The sequence below is a fragment of the Mustela nivalis genome (assembly GCF_964662115.1).
Source record: "Mustela nivalis genome assembly, chromosome: 2".
NCBI lineage: Eukaryota > Metazoa > Chordata > Mammalia > Carnivora > Mustelidae > Mustela > Mustela nivalis.
Window position 1 is genome coordinate 82,239,071 of NC_139021.1, and position 21,395 is coordinate 82,260,465.

The following is a 21,395-nucleotide window of genomic DNA, read 5'->3' on the forward strand; positions in this document are numbered from 1 at the left end:
CAAAAATGTTCCCATTTTAAAGTGACACCCTGAACACATAGATAATATTAGAGAGGAAAATGAATGCATTTTAGGATCCTGAGAACTCCCACTTTAAAGACATAACAAAAATATTCTTGAGATACATATTTTTTTGACAAATATTTATTAGGGGGCTTCTACATTTTGCGTGCAATTCTTATGGCTAATATGACTAAGAAGACAAACGCAGAGAATATAGAAAGATCATGTATTATTTCTACAATATAGATAACACTCAACAATATTTCTAGTGAGGTGGTTTATGAAAATGCTTTGTTTCCCCATGGGTTCTGATTTTTCACTAGTGGGCATGCTGTTTTGGAATTAAAATTATTGGAATATTCTGTGAACATTTAAACTTTTTACTTTGAGACACCGGAGTGGCTAGGTCCGTTAAGCATCTGCTTTTGGCTCCGGTCAGGATCCCAGGGTCCTGGGATTGAGGCCCACATGGGGCTCTCTGCTTAGTGGGGAGTCTGCTTCTTCCTCTACTCCTCCCCTCACTCGCTGTTTGTGATCTCTCTCTCTCTCTCTCTCAAATAAATAAAGAAAAAAATAAAAGAAAAAATTTAAAGAAAAATAAACGTTTTACTTTTGGAGCCTGAAGCCTTTCAAAAGCCCTGGGTTAGGGGGATGCACTCACCCTTGGCCATATACTCGGTGATGATGTAGATAGGCTCTTCTCTGGTAACCACGGCATAGAGCCTCACGAGCTTGTCGTGCTGAAGGGTTTTCATGAGGTTGGCTTCCTCCAGGAATGCTTGCACAGACATAGTGCCTGGTTTCAGGGTTTTCACAGCCACTTTGGTACTATTGTTATAGTAACCTAGCAAGACAGCAGAAGAGAGGGCATGTTTGATCCAACTGAAAACCAAAAAGTTCATGCAGGGTTAAAAGAGAAAAAAAACTGACACAAAACTCTAGACAGTGTTAACATGAGGGGAGGCCAAGTCAAGGGTGTATGAGAATTCTCTGTACCATCTTTACAAAATATCCAAAATTACTGCAAAATCAACAAGGTTTCATAAAGCATTATTTTGGAAAAATAAAACCCCACAAGCTTCTGTATGCAATCCATCATGGGGACAAAGATTTTCCTCTAATGAATAAAATGTTCTTTATCCAAGAACAACAACAACAACAAAATGCATAGCACAGCTCTCTTACACACACACACACACACTCACAGGTCTGGAAGAAAACAGTAAAATATGCCAAGTGCCAGCCATCTCCAATGGCACAATTAGAGTGACTTCATTTGTGTTCATGATACTTTTAACTACCAAATTTTCTACATTGAATATGTATTATTTTTGTAATCAGGGAAAAAAAGGTTTGCATTCTAAGAAATTGTATATACTAACTTTGAAGTATAATATACTAGAGTTAAATAAGCGCTTCCTCAAGCTTCCCAAGAGAACTGGATTTGGGTGACTTTCCATGAGCAAAGGCTTCTGTATCAAAATGTCTGGGACCTACCACTTGCCACCCCCTCCCATGCCCAGGAGCAGAGAGTCCTGCAGTAAAGAAACCTGTCAGGCCTGGCTAACCTCAGGGCTTTCCACACCTTCTTGATCACAGGACACACAGTCATGTACCTTTTCACACCCTGCGAAATGCACTTTGGGAAATACTAACTCCTTCATATAGTTTCCCCAAGGTCCCTTTTTCTGGAACCTGCCCCCAGTGGTGTGCTTAATTCTGAACCTCATTTTCTCCTGGGGCCCCCTCTTTTCAGTGGTTTGACAAAGCAGAAATCGAGATAATCACATTCCCCTTTCCTTTCCTCTCTTTCTGTACTTGTCTTAGAAGTGCAAGAAAAAGGTCGGGGGGGGAGTGGCAGCAGGTTCCCTGCGGGTTGTTCTACCCCTATTACAGTTTTTGTTTTGTTTAACTTGCGCTATGAAATGGTGATGTCTAGGGTCTAGTGTCTGGTCTCTTTGTTAGATCATATAACTATCTGAGTCTGTACAGAACACACAATGACTGGAAGCATGCTCAATAAAACATCAACAGTGATGAGGATCTCTGGGTGGCAGAAATTGGAGTGACTTTTACTTTCTTTTGTTCTGTTCCATTTTGATTCAGTTTGTGAATGAGTATGTATCTTTCTTTACAAAGGGAATTTTTTTTTTAAAGGAAATTATGTCTCTATTTCCACACTTCCAAATGTGTCAGAAAAAGTTACTCGTTTACAGCTAACAGTTGACCATACTTACTAACTTTTCTTCTGATCATTGATACTTATTACTCTGTTAAAACTTTTCCCTTGATATTTTACTTTGATTTGTATTTAATAGTCGCTTATAGTGCTGTACAGGAAAATGAAAAAATGTAATATGCGAAGTAAAGTAAGTATTAGAATTATGGATAGGCCAGTAATAGAAAGCTGACAAAATAGAAAACTGTACTAGGTTATTTTCAAAAGCCACAACCTATAAAAAATAATGGAATCATGAATCTATTAAATTTATTTTCCATTTAAATGCATAATTAAACACAATATGATCTTTCTTACAGATCTTAAGTGTAAATTTAGAGTAAATGCCACCAATAAAAGTCCTTTAACATTGCATTTGAACCAAGAAAAGTCATTATCTCAAAATTACAGTAAGATTCACCTCACACTTGTCAGAATGGCTAAAATAAAAAAGAAAAACATCAAGCGTTGGCCAGGATGTGGGGAAAAGCGAACCCTATTGCACAGCTGGTGGGAATGCAAACTGGTGTAGCCACTGTGGAAAATGGTATGGGGGTTCCTAAAATAAATAAATAAATAAATAAATAAATATGAAACTACCCCATGATCCAGGAATCGCACTATTGGGTATCTACCCCTAAAATATAAAAACACTAATTCAAAGGGAAACATGCACCCCTATGTCCATAGTAGCATTATTTAAACAGCCAAACAATGGAAGCAGCCCAAGTGTTCATTGATAGATTAATAGATAAAGAAGATATCTCATATCTTCTTTACACACACACACACACACACACACACACAATGGGATACTATACAGTCATAAAAAAGAATGCAATCTTGCCATCTGCAACAACATGGATGGAGCTAGAGGGTATAATGCTAACTGAAATAAGTCAGAGAGAGAAAATAGCATATGATTTCACTCATATGTGGAATTAAGGAAACAAAACAAACAAGCAAAGAAAAAAAAAAGAGACAAACCAAGAAATAGACTCTTAACTGTTGAGAACAAACTGGGGGTTACCAGAGGGGGGAGGAATGGTGGGAAGGATGAAATAGGTGATGGGGATTAAGAGCACACTCATCATAAAAAAATTAAAAATTAAAAAAAAATTAAAATAAAAAAGATTCATTATAAATTTGTATAAAGGTTTATATACAGGTATTCAGTTACAGGAATAAATCTAATAAATAAATTTAAGAAGTAAGAGGATACAAAGTTAATAAGCAGAAATCTGTTGTATCTCTATATACTATTAGTGAAGTAGCAGGAAGAGTAGTTAAGGAAACAATCCCACTTATAATTGTACCAAAAAGAATAAAATTCTAGGAATAAATTTAATCAAGGAGGTAAAAGACCTATACTCTGAATACTATAAAACACGGATGAAAGAAATTAAAGATGATATAAACCAACAGAAAGATACACTGTGCTCATGGATTAGAAGAATTAATATTGTTAAAATGAACTTACTATGCAAAGCAATCTACAGATTCAATGTAATCTCAATCAAAATGCCAATAACATTTTTTATAGAAGTGGAACAAATAACCTGAAAATTTGTACGGAACCACAAAAGACCCTGAATAGCCAAAGCAATCCTGAGAAAAAACAAAGCTGGAGGCATCACAATCCCAGGTTTCAAGGTATAGCATAAAGTTATAGTAATCAAAACAGTATGGTACTGGCACAAAAACAGACATACACATCAACAGAACAGAATAGAGAGCCCAGAAATAAACTCATACTTGTATGGTCAATTAATCTATGACAAAGAAGGCAAGAATTTATACAATGGAGAAAAGGTAGTTTTTATAATAAATGGAGTTAAGAGAATTGGACAGCTACAGACAAAACAATGAAACTGGAATACTTTCTTATACCATACACAAAAGTAAACTCAAAATGGATTAAAGACTTAGATATAAGACCTAAAACTATAAAACTCCTAAAAGAAAATATAGCCAGTCAACACTTGGACATCAGCCTTCACAGCATAGTTATAAAAATGTCTCCTCAGGAAAGGAAAACAAAAGCAAAACTAATCTACAGGGACTACATCAAAATAAACAGCTTTTGCATAGCAAAGGAAACCATCAACAAAATGAAAAGACAGCTACTCAATGGGAGAAGATATTTGCAAGTGATATATCCAATAAGGGGTTAATATTCAAATATATAAGAAACTTCTAAAGCTCAACACCAGAAAAACCAAATAATCTGATTAAAAATGGGTAGGGGACCTGAACAGACATTTTTTCAAAGACTTACAGACATATGAAAAGATGCTCAACATCACTAATTAACAGGAAAATGCAAATCAAAACTACAGTTAGATCTCACTTCACATTCTGATACCTGTCAGAATGGCTAGTATCAAAAAGACAAGAAACAGTAAGTGTTGGTGAGGATGTGGAGAAAAAGGAACCCTCATGCACTGTGGGTAGGGATGTAAATTTCTGCAGCCACTGTGGAATACAGCATGGAGGTTTCTCAAAAAATTAAAAATAGAAATACCGTATGATCCAGCAACTCCACTTTTGGGTATTTACCCAGAGAAAATGAAACACGAATTGTAAAAGACAAATGCATGCCTATGTTTCTTACAGAATTATTTACAATAGCCAAGATATGGAAGCAACCTAAGTGTCCATCAGTAGATGAATAGATTAGGAAGTGGTAGACACACGTACACACACACACACACACGTACACACACACAGGAATTTACTCGGCCATAAAAAAGATTAGATCTTGCCATCAGCGACAGCATAAATGGACCTAGAGAGCATTATGCTAAGTGAAATATGTCAGACAAAGAAAGACAAATACTGTATGATTCTCTTAGATGTGGAATCTAAAAAAACAAAACAAATGAACAAACAAACAACAACAAAAAATAGGCTCAACAGAGAACAAACTGATGGTTGCCAGAGGGGAAGGAGTGTGAGGAAGGAATAAGTGTAGAGAATAAAGAGGTACAACGTCCAGTTATAAAATATGTAAGTCACAGAGATGAAAAGGAGAGCACAGGGAATATTGTCGATAATATTGTAATTACATTACGTGGTGACAGATGGTGACTGCACTTACCAGGGTGAGCAGTGAGTAATACACAGAATGGTCAAATCACTATTTTGTGCATCGACAAGCAATATAACATTGTGTGCCAACTATCCTCCAATAACAAATACAAGAAATAAATTACATAAAATGCAAAAAAAAAATTTATACATGGATCCTCAGTTACATGATTGTACCAGTGGCAAAACAGCAAGAAAATACATTCTTGACACATGTAAATGACAAAGGACTAGTGTCCAGAATATATAAAGAATTCCTATAAATCAATAAGAAAAATTGGAAAATAGGCAAAGACTTGCACAGACATTTTAAAAAGAAGTCCACTGGGTGATGGACCTTAAGTAGGGCAAGTGATGTAATGGACACTGGGTGTTATATAAGACTGATGAATCATGAACTCTACCTCTGCAACTAACAATACACTATGTGTTAATTAATTGAATTTAAATTAAAAAAAAAAAAGAAGTCCCAATGGCTAAGAAACATGTAAAAAGAACTCAATCTTATTAGTAATCAGAGACATACAAACAAAGCCATAGGAAGACACACCACCACCCAGATATCAACCACTGACCATGTGAGTGCTGGTGAGCACACGACCCTAGGCTGCCTTCATCTGTGCTCTTTTCTGAACATCAGTGAAGTTCAGCTGGTAAGCTTCTATCTTTCCCAACATTCCCAGGGGCCCATAACGGATGTTGACAGAGCTGCCTTCTTTCAAGTGCAATTACCTTGAGTAACCACATACACACACACACACACACACCCCAAAGGCTGTGCTGACCTGCGGCCCACCTCCTTCTAGATACAATTCTGTTGATCAGGAAATGGCACACTGAGATCTCTTGAACATTTTGCTGGGACAAGCAGTTTGGAAACAGAGTTGGCAGTATTTAGGAGAGCGGAAGATTCATACTCCCATGATCCAGCAAAAGAATTCCTGGCCACCCTAGAGAAAACCATGTACCCTCGCACCAGTACGAAAATGTTCTTGGCAGAATTGTTCATAGAGGCTTAAAACTGGGAACATGTCCAGTTCCATCAATAAACAGTGAAATCAATGGATAAGCCACCGTACTATGTATGTACAGATATAACACGGCCCTATAGAGCAACGAAGGTAAACGAACTCTAGCGACACCCCCAAAACATGGATGAATCTCCTAAGGATAATGCTGAACACAAGAGGCACGACTAATATAAGAGTCCATTTGGTAGGATTCATTCACATAAAGTTTAAAAACAGGCAAAACTAAACTACATTGTTTGAGGATGCACACTCCCACATACAAAAGTAGCAGAAGTGTAAAGAAATGGAAATTGCCACAAAAGTCAGAATGGCAGCTGCCTTTGGGGGACGGTGAGGTTGGGGTTGGGAAGGGGTTGGGAAGGGGTAAGTGGGGTCTTTTGGGTGCTGGCAAGTTTCCAGCATGTTATCTCAGTCAGTATCGACCGCACCAGTTGTCCTTTTGTGATTATTTGTGATATTGAGTATTTGTGTTGTATATACTTTCCAGTCTGCTTGTTATATTACACAGCAATAAAAGCAAAAGAAACAAAACTGTTCTCTCTCTCTGTCTCTCTCTGTCATCAAACAATGGAATTCACTGAGACTTTTGCATCATATAAAATTATGGGTAAAGGATGAAGGAAAAAATGCGTTCCAAGGGTAGGGGAAAAGTTACCAGGAAACAGCACTGCTGCTAAAGATATTAAAAGTGCTGATAAGGAGTTTGAGATGAACAGTGACTAAAACAGCTGTGTCGAGCAGAGCTCAAGAATGGCAACAACTCCCCTTTACTGGTGTCTTGGGGCTGTGGGATTTAAACAACAGGGCAGGTTTCCAACTTGCACTAAAGGTATGATTTTTATTTGGAGCTACGGATTGAGTCATACTTTACAAAGATATTCTCCAGTAGGGTGTAGGTTCAATTAACCTAGTCATGGAGATTTGGGTTGGCATTACAGATTGCAATTTTTTTTTAAAATCATTTGAAAGTAAAGAATATCTTGAAGAGTACCACTTTGGCACAGTTGAAGAAAGTTGGGGTGACAATTTGAGAAAGCTCTCAAATTTTCAGGGGTGACTAATTTGCTAAAGAGCACCTAAGTACCACAAAATGAAAGCTGGTTTTTAAAAAAGATGCACAGGGTTGATTTTGCAAGTTGGTTGGTGATTAATTTCAACGTAGTTGTTCAAATGACAATATATTAAGCAAAATTCAATTGAAAACAAGTTCCCTTTTTTCTATAAAGTCTCTTCATAGACCAAGTGGTAACAGGAAACATCATCCTTGGCTTCACTGACCAGTCAGTTCCCTTGGAATCCAATAATCCACGGGGGAGGCGGGGGGGGAACGTGTCACCAAGCCAGATGTCAAGAGGATCACACGAACGAGAGGAAACAGCTTGAGGGAGAAACTCCTTTCTTTTATCCCCACCCCTCCTCCCCCAGAACAGGTCACTTCCTAGTATTTTTCACTGCATTTCAGACCAAAAAGATCTGGACCATAAATGTGACTGGTGGTCTATGAACCTCAAGCTTCACAAAAACATTAATTTACTTGGTTAACAGGAATATCATTTTTAATTTGTTCTTCTTTTTCTATCATTGAGAAAAACTGTCCTGCCCATCTCTTGAGAAATAAAACAGAGAAATAAAAAGAGAAATAAAAACAAAATTCAGGCAGTTCTAAATGGCAGACTTTGCTATTACACCAGCCCTCACACAGCTGGACTGAGACACACGGACACGCCTAGAAGAGGGGGCATCTTTGACCTCTGATGCATAATATAATGTCACAATCATTATTCTTTTGGTTTTATTCCCGGTATTCTTCTGCTAAATGCACAACATACTGACGTTATTTCAAGAGCTAAGGAAGAGCTCCCTGACAGCCAAATTCCCAAAACTGTATCTACAAAAGAGCCCAGATCAAAATTTCAATGTTGTTCTTTTCTTTCTTTTCCTTTCTTCCTTCTTTCCTCCCTTCCTGCCCCACCCTGTTACTACCTCCTCTTCCTTCCTTTCTTTAATACAAGACTAGAAAGAGAAAAGCACAATTAAAAAATAATCATCAATGTCAGTGTCCTGGCTATGATATCATACTGCAGTTTTGCAAGATGTTAGTACTGGGAAAACTGGATAAAGATTACAAGGGATCTCTCTGTAATATATATATCTATATCTATATCATATATATGAAAGCTTTGTTGAAATATAATCCATATACCATACCACGGGCCCATTTAAATTATATAATTCATTGGTTCCCATATATTCAGAGTTGTGAGCCCAAGAGCACAATTATTGAAACATCTGCATCACCCCCAAAAGAAACCCCATATCCACTGACAGTCATACCCCCATCCTTCCAGTCTCTCACTTGAGGCAACCACTCATTTCCTTTGTCTTTACAGATTTGCCTATTCACAACATTTCACATACATGGAATCACACAATATGTGGTCCTTTCTGTCTGTCTGGCCTCTGTCATTCAACATAGTGTTTTCAAGGGTTAGCCACATTGTAGCATGTGTCAGTACTTTATTTCTTTTTATTGCTGAATAATATTCCATGGTATGGATACATCACATTTTGTCTATCCATTCAACTGATGGACATGTGGGTTGTTTACATTCTTTTTTTTTTTTTTTTTAAGATTTTATTTGCTTGACAGAGATCACAGTAGGCAGAGAGGCAGGCAGGGAGCTGGGGTGGGGAACAGGAGCCCTGCTGAGCAGGGAACCCCCCCCAATGTAGGGCTTGATCCCAGGGATCAGGACCTAAGCCAAAGGCAGAGGCTTAACCCACTGAGCCACCCAGACACCCCTTTTTACACTCCTTAATGATTATGAATAATAATATTCTCACAAATATTCATGTAAAAGTGTTTGAATGGACCTGTTTTAATTTCTGTATCATTTCTTACAATTGCATATAAACCTATAATATCTCAAAATAAAAAGTTTAATTAAAAAACCCCAAGAAACAGGGGTACCTGTGTTGCTCAGTCAGTTAAATGTCTGACTCTTGGTTTCAGCTCAGGTTAACATCTCTTTCGTTGTGTGATTGAGCCCTACATGGGGCTCCACACTCAGCAGGGAGTCTGCTTGAAGATTCTCTCCCACTACCCCTCCCCACACTTGTGCACACATACATGCATGTGTGAGCTCGCTCTCTCTCTCAAATAAATAAATAAATCTTTAAAAAAAAAAACAAGAAACTTTGTTGAGTGAGGAAATCCTGGGTAATCTTTCCTATTTCAGTCTTTGCACTAATGTTACCATACTTTCTTTATAAAAAAATTCAGTATTTAATAATAACAATAGTTCTCTGAATGCTGTCAACTAAGCGCTTACCTGAATCACCTCATTTGATCCTCACACAATACCTACAAAAGCTAGGTTGTACTATATGTTTTTAGATGAGCTTCTGCTACCTCTGTCTTGTAAAACATTATTAGCAAATCAAACAACCCGACTGAAACCTGAGCAAAGGACTTGAAAAGATATTTCACCAAAGAAGATATATAAATGGCCAGTAAACACACGAAAAGATAAACACATATGCTCAACATAACTAATCACTGGGGAAATGCAAATCAAAACCACAGTAAGATACAACTAACACCCATTAGGATGGCTACCTTAGAAAAGCAAAAGAGAGAGAGAGAGAGAAGTAAAGGGTAAGTGCTGGTGAAGGTGTGGAGAGATCAGAATCCTTGTGCACTGTTGGTAGGAATGTAAAGTGTAGCCACCACGGAAAACAGTATGGCAGTTCCTCAGAAAAATTAAATACAGCATTTCCCTGTGATCCAGTGATCCCACTCCTGGGTATATACCCCAAAGAATTGGGAGCAGGGTCTCAAAGAGACATTTGTGCATGCATAGCAGCATTATTCACAATAGCCAAAAAGGTGGAATCAACCCAGTGTCTACCAGTGGATGAACGGATCAACAAAACATGGTATATACATACAATGGAATGTAAGTCAGCTTTAGAATGGAAAGAAATTCTGTCACAGGCTACAACATGGATGAACGTGGAGGCCGTGCTAAGTGAAAGAAGCCAGTCACACGAAATACATGCTTTATGATTCTGCTTATTTGAGGTACTGAGGCTGGTCATATTTACAAAAACAGAAAGTAGAATGGTGGTTGACAGGGTCTGTGAAGAGCATTAAGGGGAACTGTTGTTTAAAGAGTAAAGAAGCTCAATTTTGCAAGACAAAAAGAGCTTTGGAAATTGGCTGTCTAATGGGAATGTCCGTAACAGTACTGAAATTGTACACTTAAAAATGACTGAGATGGAAATTTTTATATTATATGCATTTTACCCACCCACAAACACAATTATTAGTAATCTATTCAAATGATGAATTTTCACCAGATATTTACCTCTTTCAAACAGTTTAAATCCAAATAACACTCTAGAGAGAACAATTACGTATTTTCCAATGCCACATTTCTCCTCTCCTCTAAAGCTCAGTTTCTCCCTCCACCTGGGCACATGCTAAATAATGTTCTCTAAAATCGGAGTGAAGACTTATCAGGTGGCCAGTGGAAGTGCAGGAACAGGAAAAGGTGAGAAACGGGCAGGAGGATCTTGTGTATCTGGAATTGGACATCGAGGTTTTTCCTAATCTCAGAAGGACCAATGAGCTTGATCTGCAGGTGATGCTTGGGCCACTCAGGACAGAAATGTACTGTGAGCCGGTGACTCAGGCTTGTGCCCTCCCTCACCCCCGTGCTATGGTAGCTCACCCCCTCGTCAGTTTCTCTGGCTGAGCTGGGCTGGCAAATGGCCTCTGTGACCACCACCATGGCCAAGGTGGCAAAGAGATTACCAAAGGGATTTCTTGAGCCAGTAGTGCTCAAGAAAATTTTAAGAAGGGGCACCTGGGTGGCTCACTGGGTTAAGCATCTGTCTTCGGCTCAGGTCATGATCCCAGGGTCCTGGGACTGAGTCCAGAGTCTGGGGTGGGGGTAAAAGTGGCGGGGGTGGAGGGGTGGTCCTTGCTCAGCAGTGAGTCTCAGCGGTCCTCTGCCCGCCACTCCCTCTGCTTGTGCTCTCTCTCTCTCTCTCTGAGAAATAAGTAAAGAATAAGATCTTTAATATTTAAAAAAGAAGAAAATTTTAAGAAAACACAAAAGGACTAGCATAGTCTCTTCCCCTCAAAGCAATAACTTCCCAGACTAGCGGTTCTTCTCCTTATCTCGCCGGTACAAAAAGCATGTCATTTGATGCCTTTATCCTAGCTTCACAGCTGAACATGAGGAGGCTGGAACTAAACTCCAAACCATCACTTCATATGCAGGGTTACTGTTTTATAGCAGATGAATACACCCCCTTAAGCTGCCTCTACTTTTCTCTTCATGACAGGTATGCAATTCCTTTGCTGGCAAATATTCACAGGAAGGTCTAACTGGGTTATTCATAGTTTGAACTCATGACTGAAATTGGGGAAAATCCACTGAAATATATAGCTTCCAGTGACTATGGTCAAATATAATAAAATAAAGAAAATAAAACTAGAGTGCACAGAACCATATTGTATAAGAAACACAACAGCTATATAAATCTCATTCTCTTTTCAGCAACTGAGAAGGTGGCTGCTTACCCATTTTACGGATGAGGAAAGTGAGGAGGTCAAATTAATTTGTGTAAATAGCTTATTAGCAAGCAAGAGAGTCCAGGTCTCTGGGATGCCAAAGCAACTGGCTTCTTCACTGCCTTGAATGACTTTGGGCAAGACACTTGTCTGAATCTAGAGTCCTTGCTCTAGATTACAAATGATTACAATAATTCCTATCGCACAGTGTTACTGTGGTGACTATGAGGGATAATCGATGAGTATGGACCTAGAAGGGGGCCAGTGAACAATGCACAGCTTCCTCTTCTCCTCCTGTCCTTCTCCCTCGTCCCCCACTTCATCGCCTCCTCCCACTCAAAGACATGGTAAATACAGGGAGGAAAGAGCACTCCGATGGCCGGAGGGAGAAAGCAGGTATCTGGTTCCGTCAGTGAGCCAGTGGGCGAGAGAAGACATGTTTGGGGGAGAATGAAGAAACACAGGGGCAGCTTCTCCTTAGAGAAGTGATAGCTTCTAAGAAGAAAGAGAACTCAACATGAGCAGATAATGCTGAAACCATGTGATGAAAGTTCTTTTGGAGCAGAGGATATTTGTATGATCTTAAACGATCTCCCCACAGACTATTAATTAATCATGAAAAGGAACTAAAAAGTAATATATATAATGGAGAAATCTGGCAGACCTCCTTAAAACCAAACAGACCATGAGCAATAATGGGACCAACTAATATTTCGAGCCTCCTGGTAGATGCCCTGAGGACAGAACATCGCTAACTACTCGGATACTATTCATACACAAAGGCATCGCCTGAGCCAAACCCTGGAGAAATCCAAACAAGGAACATTCTACAGAGCAACTGACCCATGTTCTGTAAAATGTCAGTATCATAAAGGATGAAGAATGACTGAGGAACTGTTCCAGATTAGAGGATAGTGAAGACATGTCAACTCGATGCAAACACATGATCCTAGGAGCTCAAGGGAATTCCTGGGCCAACGAAAGAAATTCTAGACTCTGTACTGGCGATAGTATGTATCCATGTTAGATTGCTAAACGTGGACAATGCATCATCTAAGATAATGGTCCTGCTCTTAGGAGACACATATTTCAGTATTTAGGGGTGAAAAGTCATCACATCTGCAACTCACTCTCAAGTGGTTCAACAACAACAAGAAAAATAAAGTACATGTGTGTATGTGTGTGTATGTAGAAGAGAGAAAAAGCAAATAGAGCAAACTACGAACTGGTGGATCCAGGTGAAGGGTCTGCACTGTTTGTTATACAATTTCAACCCCTCCCCTGTGGATTTGCAAGAAAAAAAACATATTAAGAAATAAATACAAATACCTCAGAGGAATAAAGGAGGTGGCTTTTTTCTTTTTTAATGAGCAGATAACAGCTTGATGATCCCTCAAAAATTTAATGATAGAATTACTGTCTGACTCGGCAATTTCACTTCTACAAGAACATACACACCCAAGAGAAATAAAATCATTTGTCTACACAACTTGTACATGAATATTTGCAGCAGCACTATTCACAAAAGCCAAAAGGTAGAAACAACCCAAATATCCAATGGCAGATAAATAAATAAAGTGTGGTGTAGCCATACGGTAGGACATTATTCGGCCATAAAAAAAAGATAAATTCTGACATATGCTACAACATGGATGAGCTTCAAGGATATTCTGTTAAGTGACATAAGCCAGTCACAAGGGCAAATGAACTATGATTCCACTTCCATGAGGGACCTAGACTAGTCAAGTTCATTGAGACAGAAAGTAGAATGGTGGCTGCCAGGGTCTGGGGGGACCGGGGAAGGAAAAATGGGGAATAACTGCTTCACGGGTACAGTGCTTCCTTATGGGGAGATGAACCTATTCTGGAACTAGATGGAGGTGGTGGTTACACAACAATGTGAATGTAGTAAATGTCACTGAATCGTTTACTTTAAAATTACTGATTTTATGTGACACAAATGTTACCTCAATAAAAAGCAAAAGGGCAGGCAGGTAAAGGCGAGGTTTGATTCTATGACCTGGGCCACAGAGTGCGAATGAGAAGCGGCCGTGTCCCGAGAGCACACTCACACCGACGAATCTGCTGACTGGGATGGCGTGCCTGACGGGGGCTACTGACTGGTTCTGGAATATGCCAAGCAAAAATGAAGACTGTCCAATTGTGTAATAATCATTTACCTGGATTCCTTAACAAGTTCACAAGCAGTGCGGCGAGAGCTCATTCTCCTCTGGTTCAGTATCTGCCGTATTTAAAAGATGCTTCAGCTAAAGCAACAGCAACAGGACAAAGGAGGCAACATGGCAATCCCAGAGGCAAACATGTTAGAGGAGAAACCTCTCCCTCGACAGACCCCTGGATGCAGGTGCCTACATGGTCACAGCAGGCTGAGTCTCTAGCTTCTGCTCGGCTGGGACTGCACGGGGTTAAAAGCTGCCTCCCCTTCATCTCTCTGGAAATCACAGCTGCTTTTCACTCAGCGCTGGCATGGATAAGGTGATCTAGTAAGAATGTGTGCGACCCCACAGGTTATCCTTCACAAGAGCAACGGCGTTTTTCAGTTAGAACCTCGAGGAGAGCATGACTTTTTTAAAAAGGGTTTTAAAAATTCTATCACAAAAGAAAAAAAAAATTCACATTCACTACAAAAACTTTATAAAAGGCACGGGGGGATAAATCCCTGGAGAAGTCACTGCTCTAATTTCGTCATTATCTCTCGTCAGCCTAAGAAGGCGGGACTTAACGTAAGGAAGGATTCATTAACGGCAGCACCTGGAGCATCTTTAGAAGCTTTCTTGGTGAGAAAGTGCAATAAATTGATGCTTCCAATTAGGCCCACTAGTAAGGACAATCCTCACCCCAAATATAATTTTCCCTGAGATGGAAACCAATTTCTTGCCCTTAAAATATGTGTACTGAGAATCTGGTGATGAGAGAATCATGAACAAGTAGACAGAACATCAGGATAAAAACCCACTGTCCTCTTCCTTATAAACGTTCATTCTAAAAGAGCTACAATGGCGGGGGGTAGGCAGGGAGGAGAAGTGAAGCAGGAGACAGAGAGAAAGAGATATGAACATCCAGTTATAAAACAATTAAGTTCCCAGGATGAAAAGTACAGCACGGAAGACAGAGTCAATAACACTGTAATAATGTCATATGGTGACAGGTGGCTACTACACTTCTCGGGGTGAGCAAAGCACAACATACAGAATTGTCAAATCACTGTTATACATCTGAAACGAACATAACATTGTGTGTCAACTGTAATTCACTAAAAATTTTAAAAAGTTGTTTTTTAGAAAATTTTTTAAAAGAGGAGCGTTACAAGGAAGAGAGTCCGATCAAACCATTCTGTAGCCCTTGGTGCCACGTGGGCAGAGCAAAACAAAAGAAGTGATGCTTCGGACATGGTTTAATGTTTGCCTGAGAACACGGATGGACATTGGCTTGAGCCCTTAATTCCCTGGTTGCCTCCTCCAGAGCCCCACACTCACCCATCCAGACTTCCCCGAACTGCCCAGCACCGAGCCTTTTCACCAACTTGATGGAATCCCGTGGGATCTCCCAGGCATCTTTGTCCCACGGCTTTTGTGGTTTGGGGCTAATGCATGCCTTTTCCAATCTTCTGCATAAGCCATCCGACTGCTCTAATGTGAAAGAGGGGGGAAAAAAGTTACAAAATGTCCTACTTTGTAATTTACCAGTATCTAGGAAGAAATTTTGGCTACTAGTGGGATCATTTCCAGCTCAATGTAGTCTGTGAACCTAAAATTCTATGGGGGTATCTTTTGTATAATCGTGATTTTGGAAATTCTTACCTGAAAGACAATTCTGAAAATACTTGATTTTATCCATTAGTACTGTTTGCAAACCTACAATGTGTATCCCTTGAGAGTGGGTGGCAGAAGTAAACAGTACCAGCAGCTACCCACCACAACCGACTTCAATCACACCGGGAATGAACCTAAAGGCCACCCATGGGTTTGGCTTCACAGGGCAAACTGAGAAGCGCTGGAGACAGAGGACCATGGACTCGTCACCTGTAAATATTTTCCTGTCATTGTTATTTCTGTTTTCTTTTACCCAGACTATGGATTACTTTTACACACATATACACACACACACATATATATAAAGACACAGATCTGCAAATCTGCATTCTGATTCCAAATATTTAAAGATGTGTTGTAAAAATATGCACTACATGAAAAGAATATTCATTTTTCTCTTCTCAGTTTTGGAACATTAACTGTCAAACAGCACGGATTGGGTGGGAAGAACTGGGATAATTATTCACTAAGATCCATTCTGAATTCACATGCATAGGTAATTATAGATTAATTTAGAATCAATTACAGAATATGATCTTCCAACTTCATCCAAAAGAAATGTAAGGTAGAAGAATTTTAATATAAAAAAGAGTTTGAACCCTGCATTTCATAATAAATCTGTTTTGTCTTGTCCGACCTTTAGTTTTTACTTACTTTGGTAATGTTTAATCATGTCACTGATACAAGGGAAAGTGATTCGTGGAGAAATGTAATACCCTCCATTGTCCAGACTTCTAATTTTGTAGTGCTTAATAACATCACCATGCACAGGGTCGTAATCTCTGACAGAAAGAGAGTAGCTTCCTGTGGGGGAAAGCACAAGGAAAGATTATGCTTATATTTTATAAGTAAGATCTGCCTTATAAACACCATGGTACACAATTTGCAATAAAATATGCAAAATGTAAAATAAGTATGTATGTAGTGCATAATTTAAGTCCTATAAGAAGTCTACTTGACAAATGAAGCTACCATTTTGTTGCTATGAAGCTTACCAACACACTGTTTTCCTTCTTTGTGCTAGTTTTTTTTTTATTATTTCACTGAATTGAAAAGTCATTTTGATTTTCTTTCTCTTAAAATTTCAAGATTTACTCTCAATCATAATGTAAGAAGCTCCGCAACAAACTTAAAGCATGGTGAGAAATGGCCATAATTATGTCTGCTATGGTACTTTTCATAGCAACACTATTGAGTTTATTTGTTATCAAGCCATTAAAGCTTCCACTACCAGAATATAATGTATCTTTTTCTTAAAAAAAGATATATTATGCTAGTTTCTAAGAATGAATTTCTAAATAGTCATTTAGAGGGGGACTTAAACCACTTCTTACCTTTTAAGGTTTCGCTTTCTCTGATCAGAAAAGCTCCAGGACCGTTCCCTGGTGCCAGCAGCTGCCTTTCTGCATCCTTCCTGGTTATGTCCTTGAAAAACCACCTGAGAAGACATTGTTACATTTCATGGATGTTATGCTCCAGGGAAGGAAAAAGGTACGAATGCATAAGAAAGCCCAGGCAGCAAGCAAAGCCATCCAAGATGACAATGGGTAAGGACTCACTCTTCTGTTTCCAGGGTGTTGACTTTGGCGACGTAGTTGCTGGGGATGAACCCTTCTCTCTTTGTTGAAAGGGATTTAGCTTTCCACCATTCTCCATGCCTGGAAGAGAAACAGACATCAAAAAGCATTTGTGTCCAGGGGCACCTGGCTGGCTCTGTTGGTAAAGCATGGGACTCTTGTCCTTGGGCTTGTGGGTAGATTACTTTTTTTTTTTTTTAAGTTTTTAAAGAAATAAGTGTGTGTATCCGATGAGTCAAGAACTGCAAATAGCAACTGTCTGAAGGTGTCTGTTTTGGGGGGTAAGGGAATACGGGAAGATCCCTGGAACCCCAGAATCCAGCAGAAAAATTCACTCCTTTTGCTGAAATAAAACTATGTTTAGAGGGGCGCCTGGGTGGCTCAGTGGATTAAGCCGCTGCCTTCGGCTCAGGTCATGATCTCGGTGTCCTGGGATCGAGCCCCGCATCGGGCTCTTTGCTCAGCGGGAGCCTGCTTCTCTCTCTCTCTCTGCCTGACTCTCTGCCTACTTGTGATTTCTCTCTCTGTCAAATAAATAAATAAAATCTTAAAAAAAAAAAAAAAAAAAAAAAAAACTATGTTTAGAGACTAAGGCAAAGGGAAACAGCTTCACAACTGAGTCCCTGTGCTCAGCGCTGCACACACAAGAGTTGGTAAAAATGGTTCCTATCTTGCAGAAGCAACATGTTTGTAATTTCCCTCAGGATCTCTAAGAAATGCTGTGGGATCCTTATAGAAACGGGATGCAAGGGAACAACAAAGCATAGCTCTCATATTATAAACTCCTTTGTTGAAACATCTAATATCAATAGAGAGAGGCTGTGAAGAAAAGAAATGGAAAACCAAAACTAATCCCAAGCAGGTAGGCTCATTCCCACGTTCTTGCCCTCAACATGGAGCCGAGGAGGAGGCTGGGGCTGAGGCAGGAGGCAGGAATGGAAGGGTCCCCATGAGCCTCAACTATGATGTTCAAATTCCCACACACAGTCGGGCTTCTCGTTTGCAAGACGTGAAGGACAGCCACACGGACACAGAGCTGCTGCCTACTGTACGTCTATGCTGTGTTCACATACATGCACACACACCACATTGTCACATCAACCCCATGACACGGCCGCTGCTGCTCCCATTTCCTAAGTGAAAAAATGAAGGCACGGAGCAGACGTGGCTTATCAAGGTCACACAGCGCTCAAGAGGCAGGGCCAGGATTAGGCAGGAGTTCACACTCACCAGTAAGCAGCAACTCCTCTTAACCACTTAGTACCTTGTACTTACTAAGGAGTCTCCCTCCTCCAACCCTGGTGGGTGGGGCCAGGATGACAACGAATGCAAGATTAGGGGGAAATCCTTGGGAAATCCTTGTTCTCAGTTCCAAGTCCCTGTGGTCTGAGCCACAGGCCTGTGAGTCAGTAAGGCAGGGGGAAGGGTGGACCAAGGACATGACGACGTCTAAGTGTCTTGCAGAAGGACTACAACTGCTGAGTAGGGGCTTTTCCAAAATGATGGCTGCTTCAGCACAGTGCCCTTACAAATCAAACTAAGTCAGACCCATAAACCCAGTCTGAATTTGAGCAATATAACTAGATAAACATGGCATTAAAATAACACGCAAATTCCCACAGACACAAACTTCTTAAGCTGGCACAGATGGATAAGGAAAGAAACCAGTGTCTTTATTCAAAGGGAAAACTGAAGAATGTGAGAGAAGATTCCTGTGGCCCCAATCCTTGCACTCCCAAAGCGCTGCTAGCAGCAAGGAGGCTTCGAGGCTGCTTGTTGCTGCTATGCTGCTGGGAGCAGAAGGAAGGGGCCAGGACTCAGGAGCCTGAGTAAAGGGCCAGCAGGCACAGGGTGTGTGGGCATACTTACTCCTCCAGGACCTTCATCTTCTCTCCTTTCTTGAAAGACAAGTCATCTGGATGGATGCCATCATAGGGGTACAAGGCTATCACGATGTCTCCTTGCTCCTCCGGATCTATAAGGAAGGACGAAAGGGAAGACCTTCAAGAATCCATCAATGGAAACGTTTTAACAAGTCTTTAGCTGGCACAAAAGATGCATGATGACATGTGTTTCCTGCCTAGTGGGGCTCACAGCCCCACATGGTCTACAGTAAACAATGTATTAACCACACTGGATACAGTTTGTGTTATCCCCAGGCATATAGACCTACAACTATAATTAATTCCCGCCCTGTATTTCAGAAATGATATAGCCATGTTCAGAGAAGCATTATTTTCAAGAGCTGAAAGGAAAAGTCCAAATGTTCAGTGACAAATGAGGATAAGCAAAATACGGTGTGTCCACACAACAGGACTCATTCAACATGGATGAACCCTGAAGACATTATGAGGAGTGAAATACACCAGACACGAAAAGACAAACACTTTATGAGGTACCTGAAGTGGCCAAACGCATGGAGACGGACAGTGGAATGGTGGCTGGCAGGGGCTGAGGGGAGTAGGGGGACGGGGAGTTCGTGTTAAACTTGGACAGAGTTTCAGCTCAGGGAGATGAAGAAGTTGGAGATGGATGGGGATGCTGGCTGTCCAGTAACGGAATGTACTTAACTACTCAATTGGACACGTAAAAATAGTTACAATGATAAATTTTATATCCCATGTATTTTTTGGCAATGAAAGTATAAATAAAAACACCCACGCTGACTCCCTTACAGCATCTGTAACAGTAAAGAAAGGAAAACGACCATGTTGCTATGGAAACATACCTTTAGTCTGAAACCTCTGTCCTGGTAAAAGCTGAGATTCTGGAACCTACGAGAGAGTATTGGTTAGGAAAAGGATTTTGACGTTTAGCTTTTCTTCCTCACAGTCACGTCGTGTGTTATGTCATTTTTCTCACAGTAGCAAATGAGGTTTAGAACGACTAATTGAGGAAGCCGGAAAGAAGAGAAGAACAGAGCAAACATTTTGCGGAGCTGCGCCCCATCCCACACAGCTCAGCAGAATGGCTCCCCCTTCTAAAAAGCAGTCATTTGTCGGGGGTAGCAGGAAGTGAGCAGGTGAAGGCTGGAGTCTCAGCATGGAAACCCAGAGTGAAAGATGGAAATGGCTTGAGCCCCTGCTGGCTTGGTAGGACTTTGGCCAGAACTGCTGATCTCCGGGTTTCCCAGACTTGTTCAGAAAATGAGTCAGGGTTCTGTCACTAGACACTGAGAATAGGTCCTAACGGATCCAGGCTTCCTAAGGCTGACCCTGCTCCTGTCACGGGACAGATGGTGTCCCGTTACTTCAGCTTCGAGGTGGATTAGCAGGAAGGGTCTGTGGGACAAAAGGCCACCTCAATGACCTTTCAAATCAAATTCCTTTTTCTCTCAGTGACCATGGGGAGGATGATAAGACCTCGTGGGCCCTTTTTCAGGAAAGTACTGTCCAAGGCCTATATCCACAAATCATGCAACTTTTGCCTTTGATTTAGTGGCTCAAAGGAATGGACCAAACCAGTTTGCACTGAAATTTAAATTATTTTTTTAATTTAAATTTCGGATGAAAGCCCATAAAATCTCCAATTATGAGGCTGGGCCAGTGGGGGAAGGAACATTATTCTGTGTCCTGCTATCTGAAAATCGGAGGTCCGTGTTATCCTTAAATACTTACTTTAAGAAGTCCTACACTGATTTTTTAATCATGGGGATTTGCATAATTAGGATTACATGATCAATTATAAATGATTTAGAGGAAATAATCAGAAGATGAGAAACTAATTAAATCACTTTGAAAGCAGCAAGCTGATTGTCAAATATCAAAGAGTCCTTAATTTACAAATGTTTTAATAGACTTTCTAGAAGACCAACACACATATAGGCCAACTCATCTGCCATTTAACTCTTTCCTTAAAATGTCTTTTCCTCGGAGCTTTGCTGAATTTCATCAATCCCACCTCACCAGCTCATCACAGTTCCACTGTCGCGGAGCCAGGGCGTCCAATTTTGGTACATCTGGCCACACCTGGGACTGTTATCTATGGCCATGGGATAAGGCAACCCTCCGGGCGCAGGAAACAAGGGCAGCCAGAGAAGGCACAGACTAACAGACGGAA

General features: G+C 40.3%; 1 protein-coding gene across 6 annotated transcripts in view; it reads right to left on the reverse strand.

Moving 5' to 3' along the window:
* The window catches only part of LYN (LYN proto-oncogene, Src family tyrosine kinase), a 118,202-nt gene that overhangs the window by 39,594 nt on the left and 57,213 nt on the right, over positions 1-21,395 (reverse strand). For all 6 annotated transcript variants that reach the window (XM_082719204.1, XM_082719201.1, XM_082719205.1 and 3 more), the window contains exons 3-9: positions 20,065-20,110; positions 19,206-19,311; positions 17,319-17,417; positions 17,094-17,197; positions 16,414-16,563; positions 15,424-15,576; positions 665-847 (exon numbers count right to left, since the gene is read on the reverse strand). In XM_082719204.1, the coding sequence (XP_082575330.1) occupies positions 665-847; positions 15,424-15,576; positions 16,414-16,563; positions 17,094-17,197; positions 17,319-17,417; positions 19,206-19,311; positions 20,065-20,110 (841 nt within the window). The remainder of the gene's footprint in view (positions 1-664; positions 848-15,423; positions 15,577-16,413; positions 16,564-17,093; positions 17,198-17,318; positions 17,418-19,205; positions 19,312-20,064; positions 20,111-21,395) is intronic.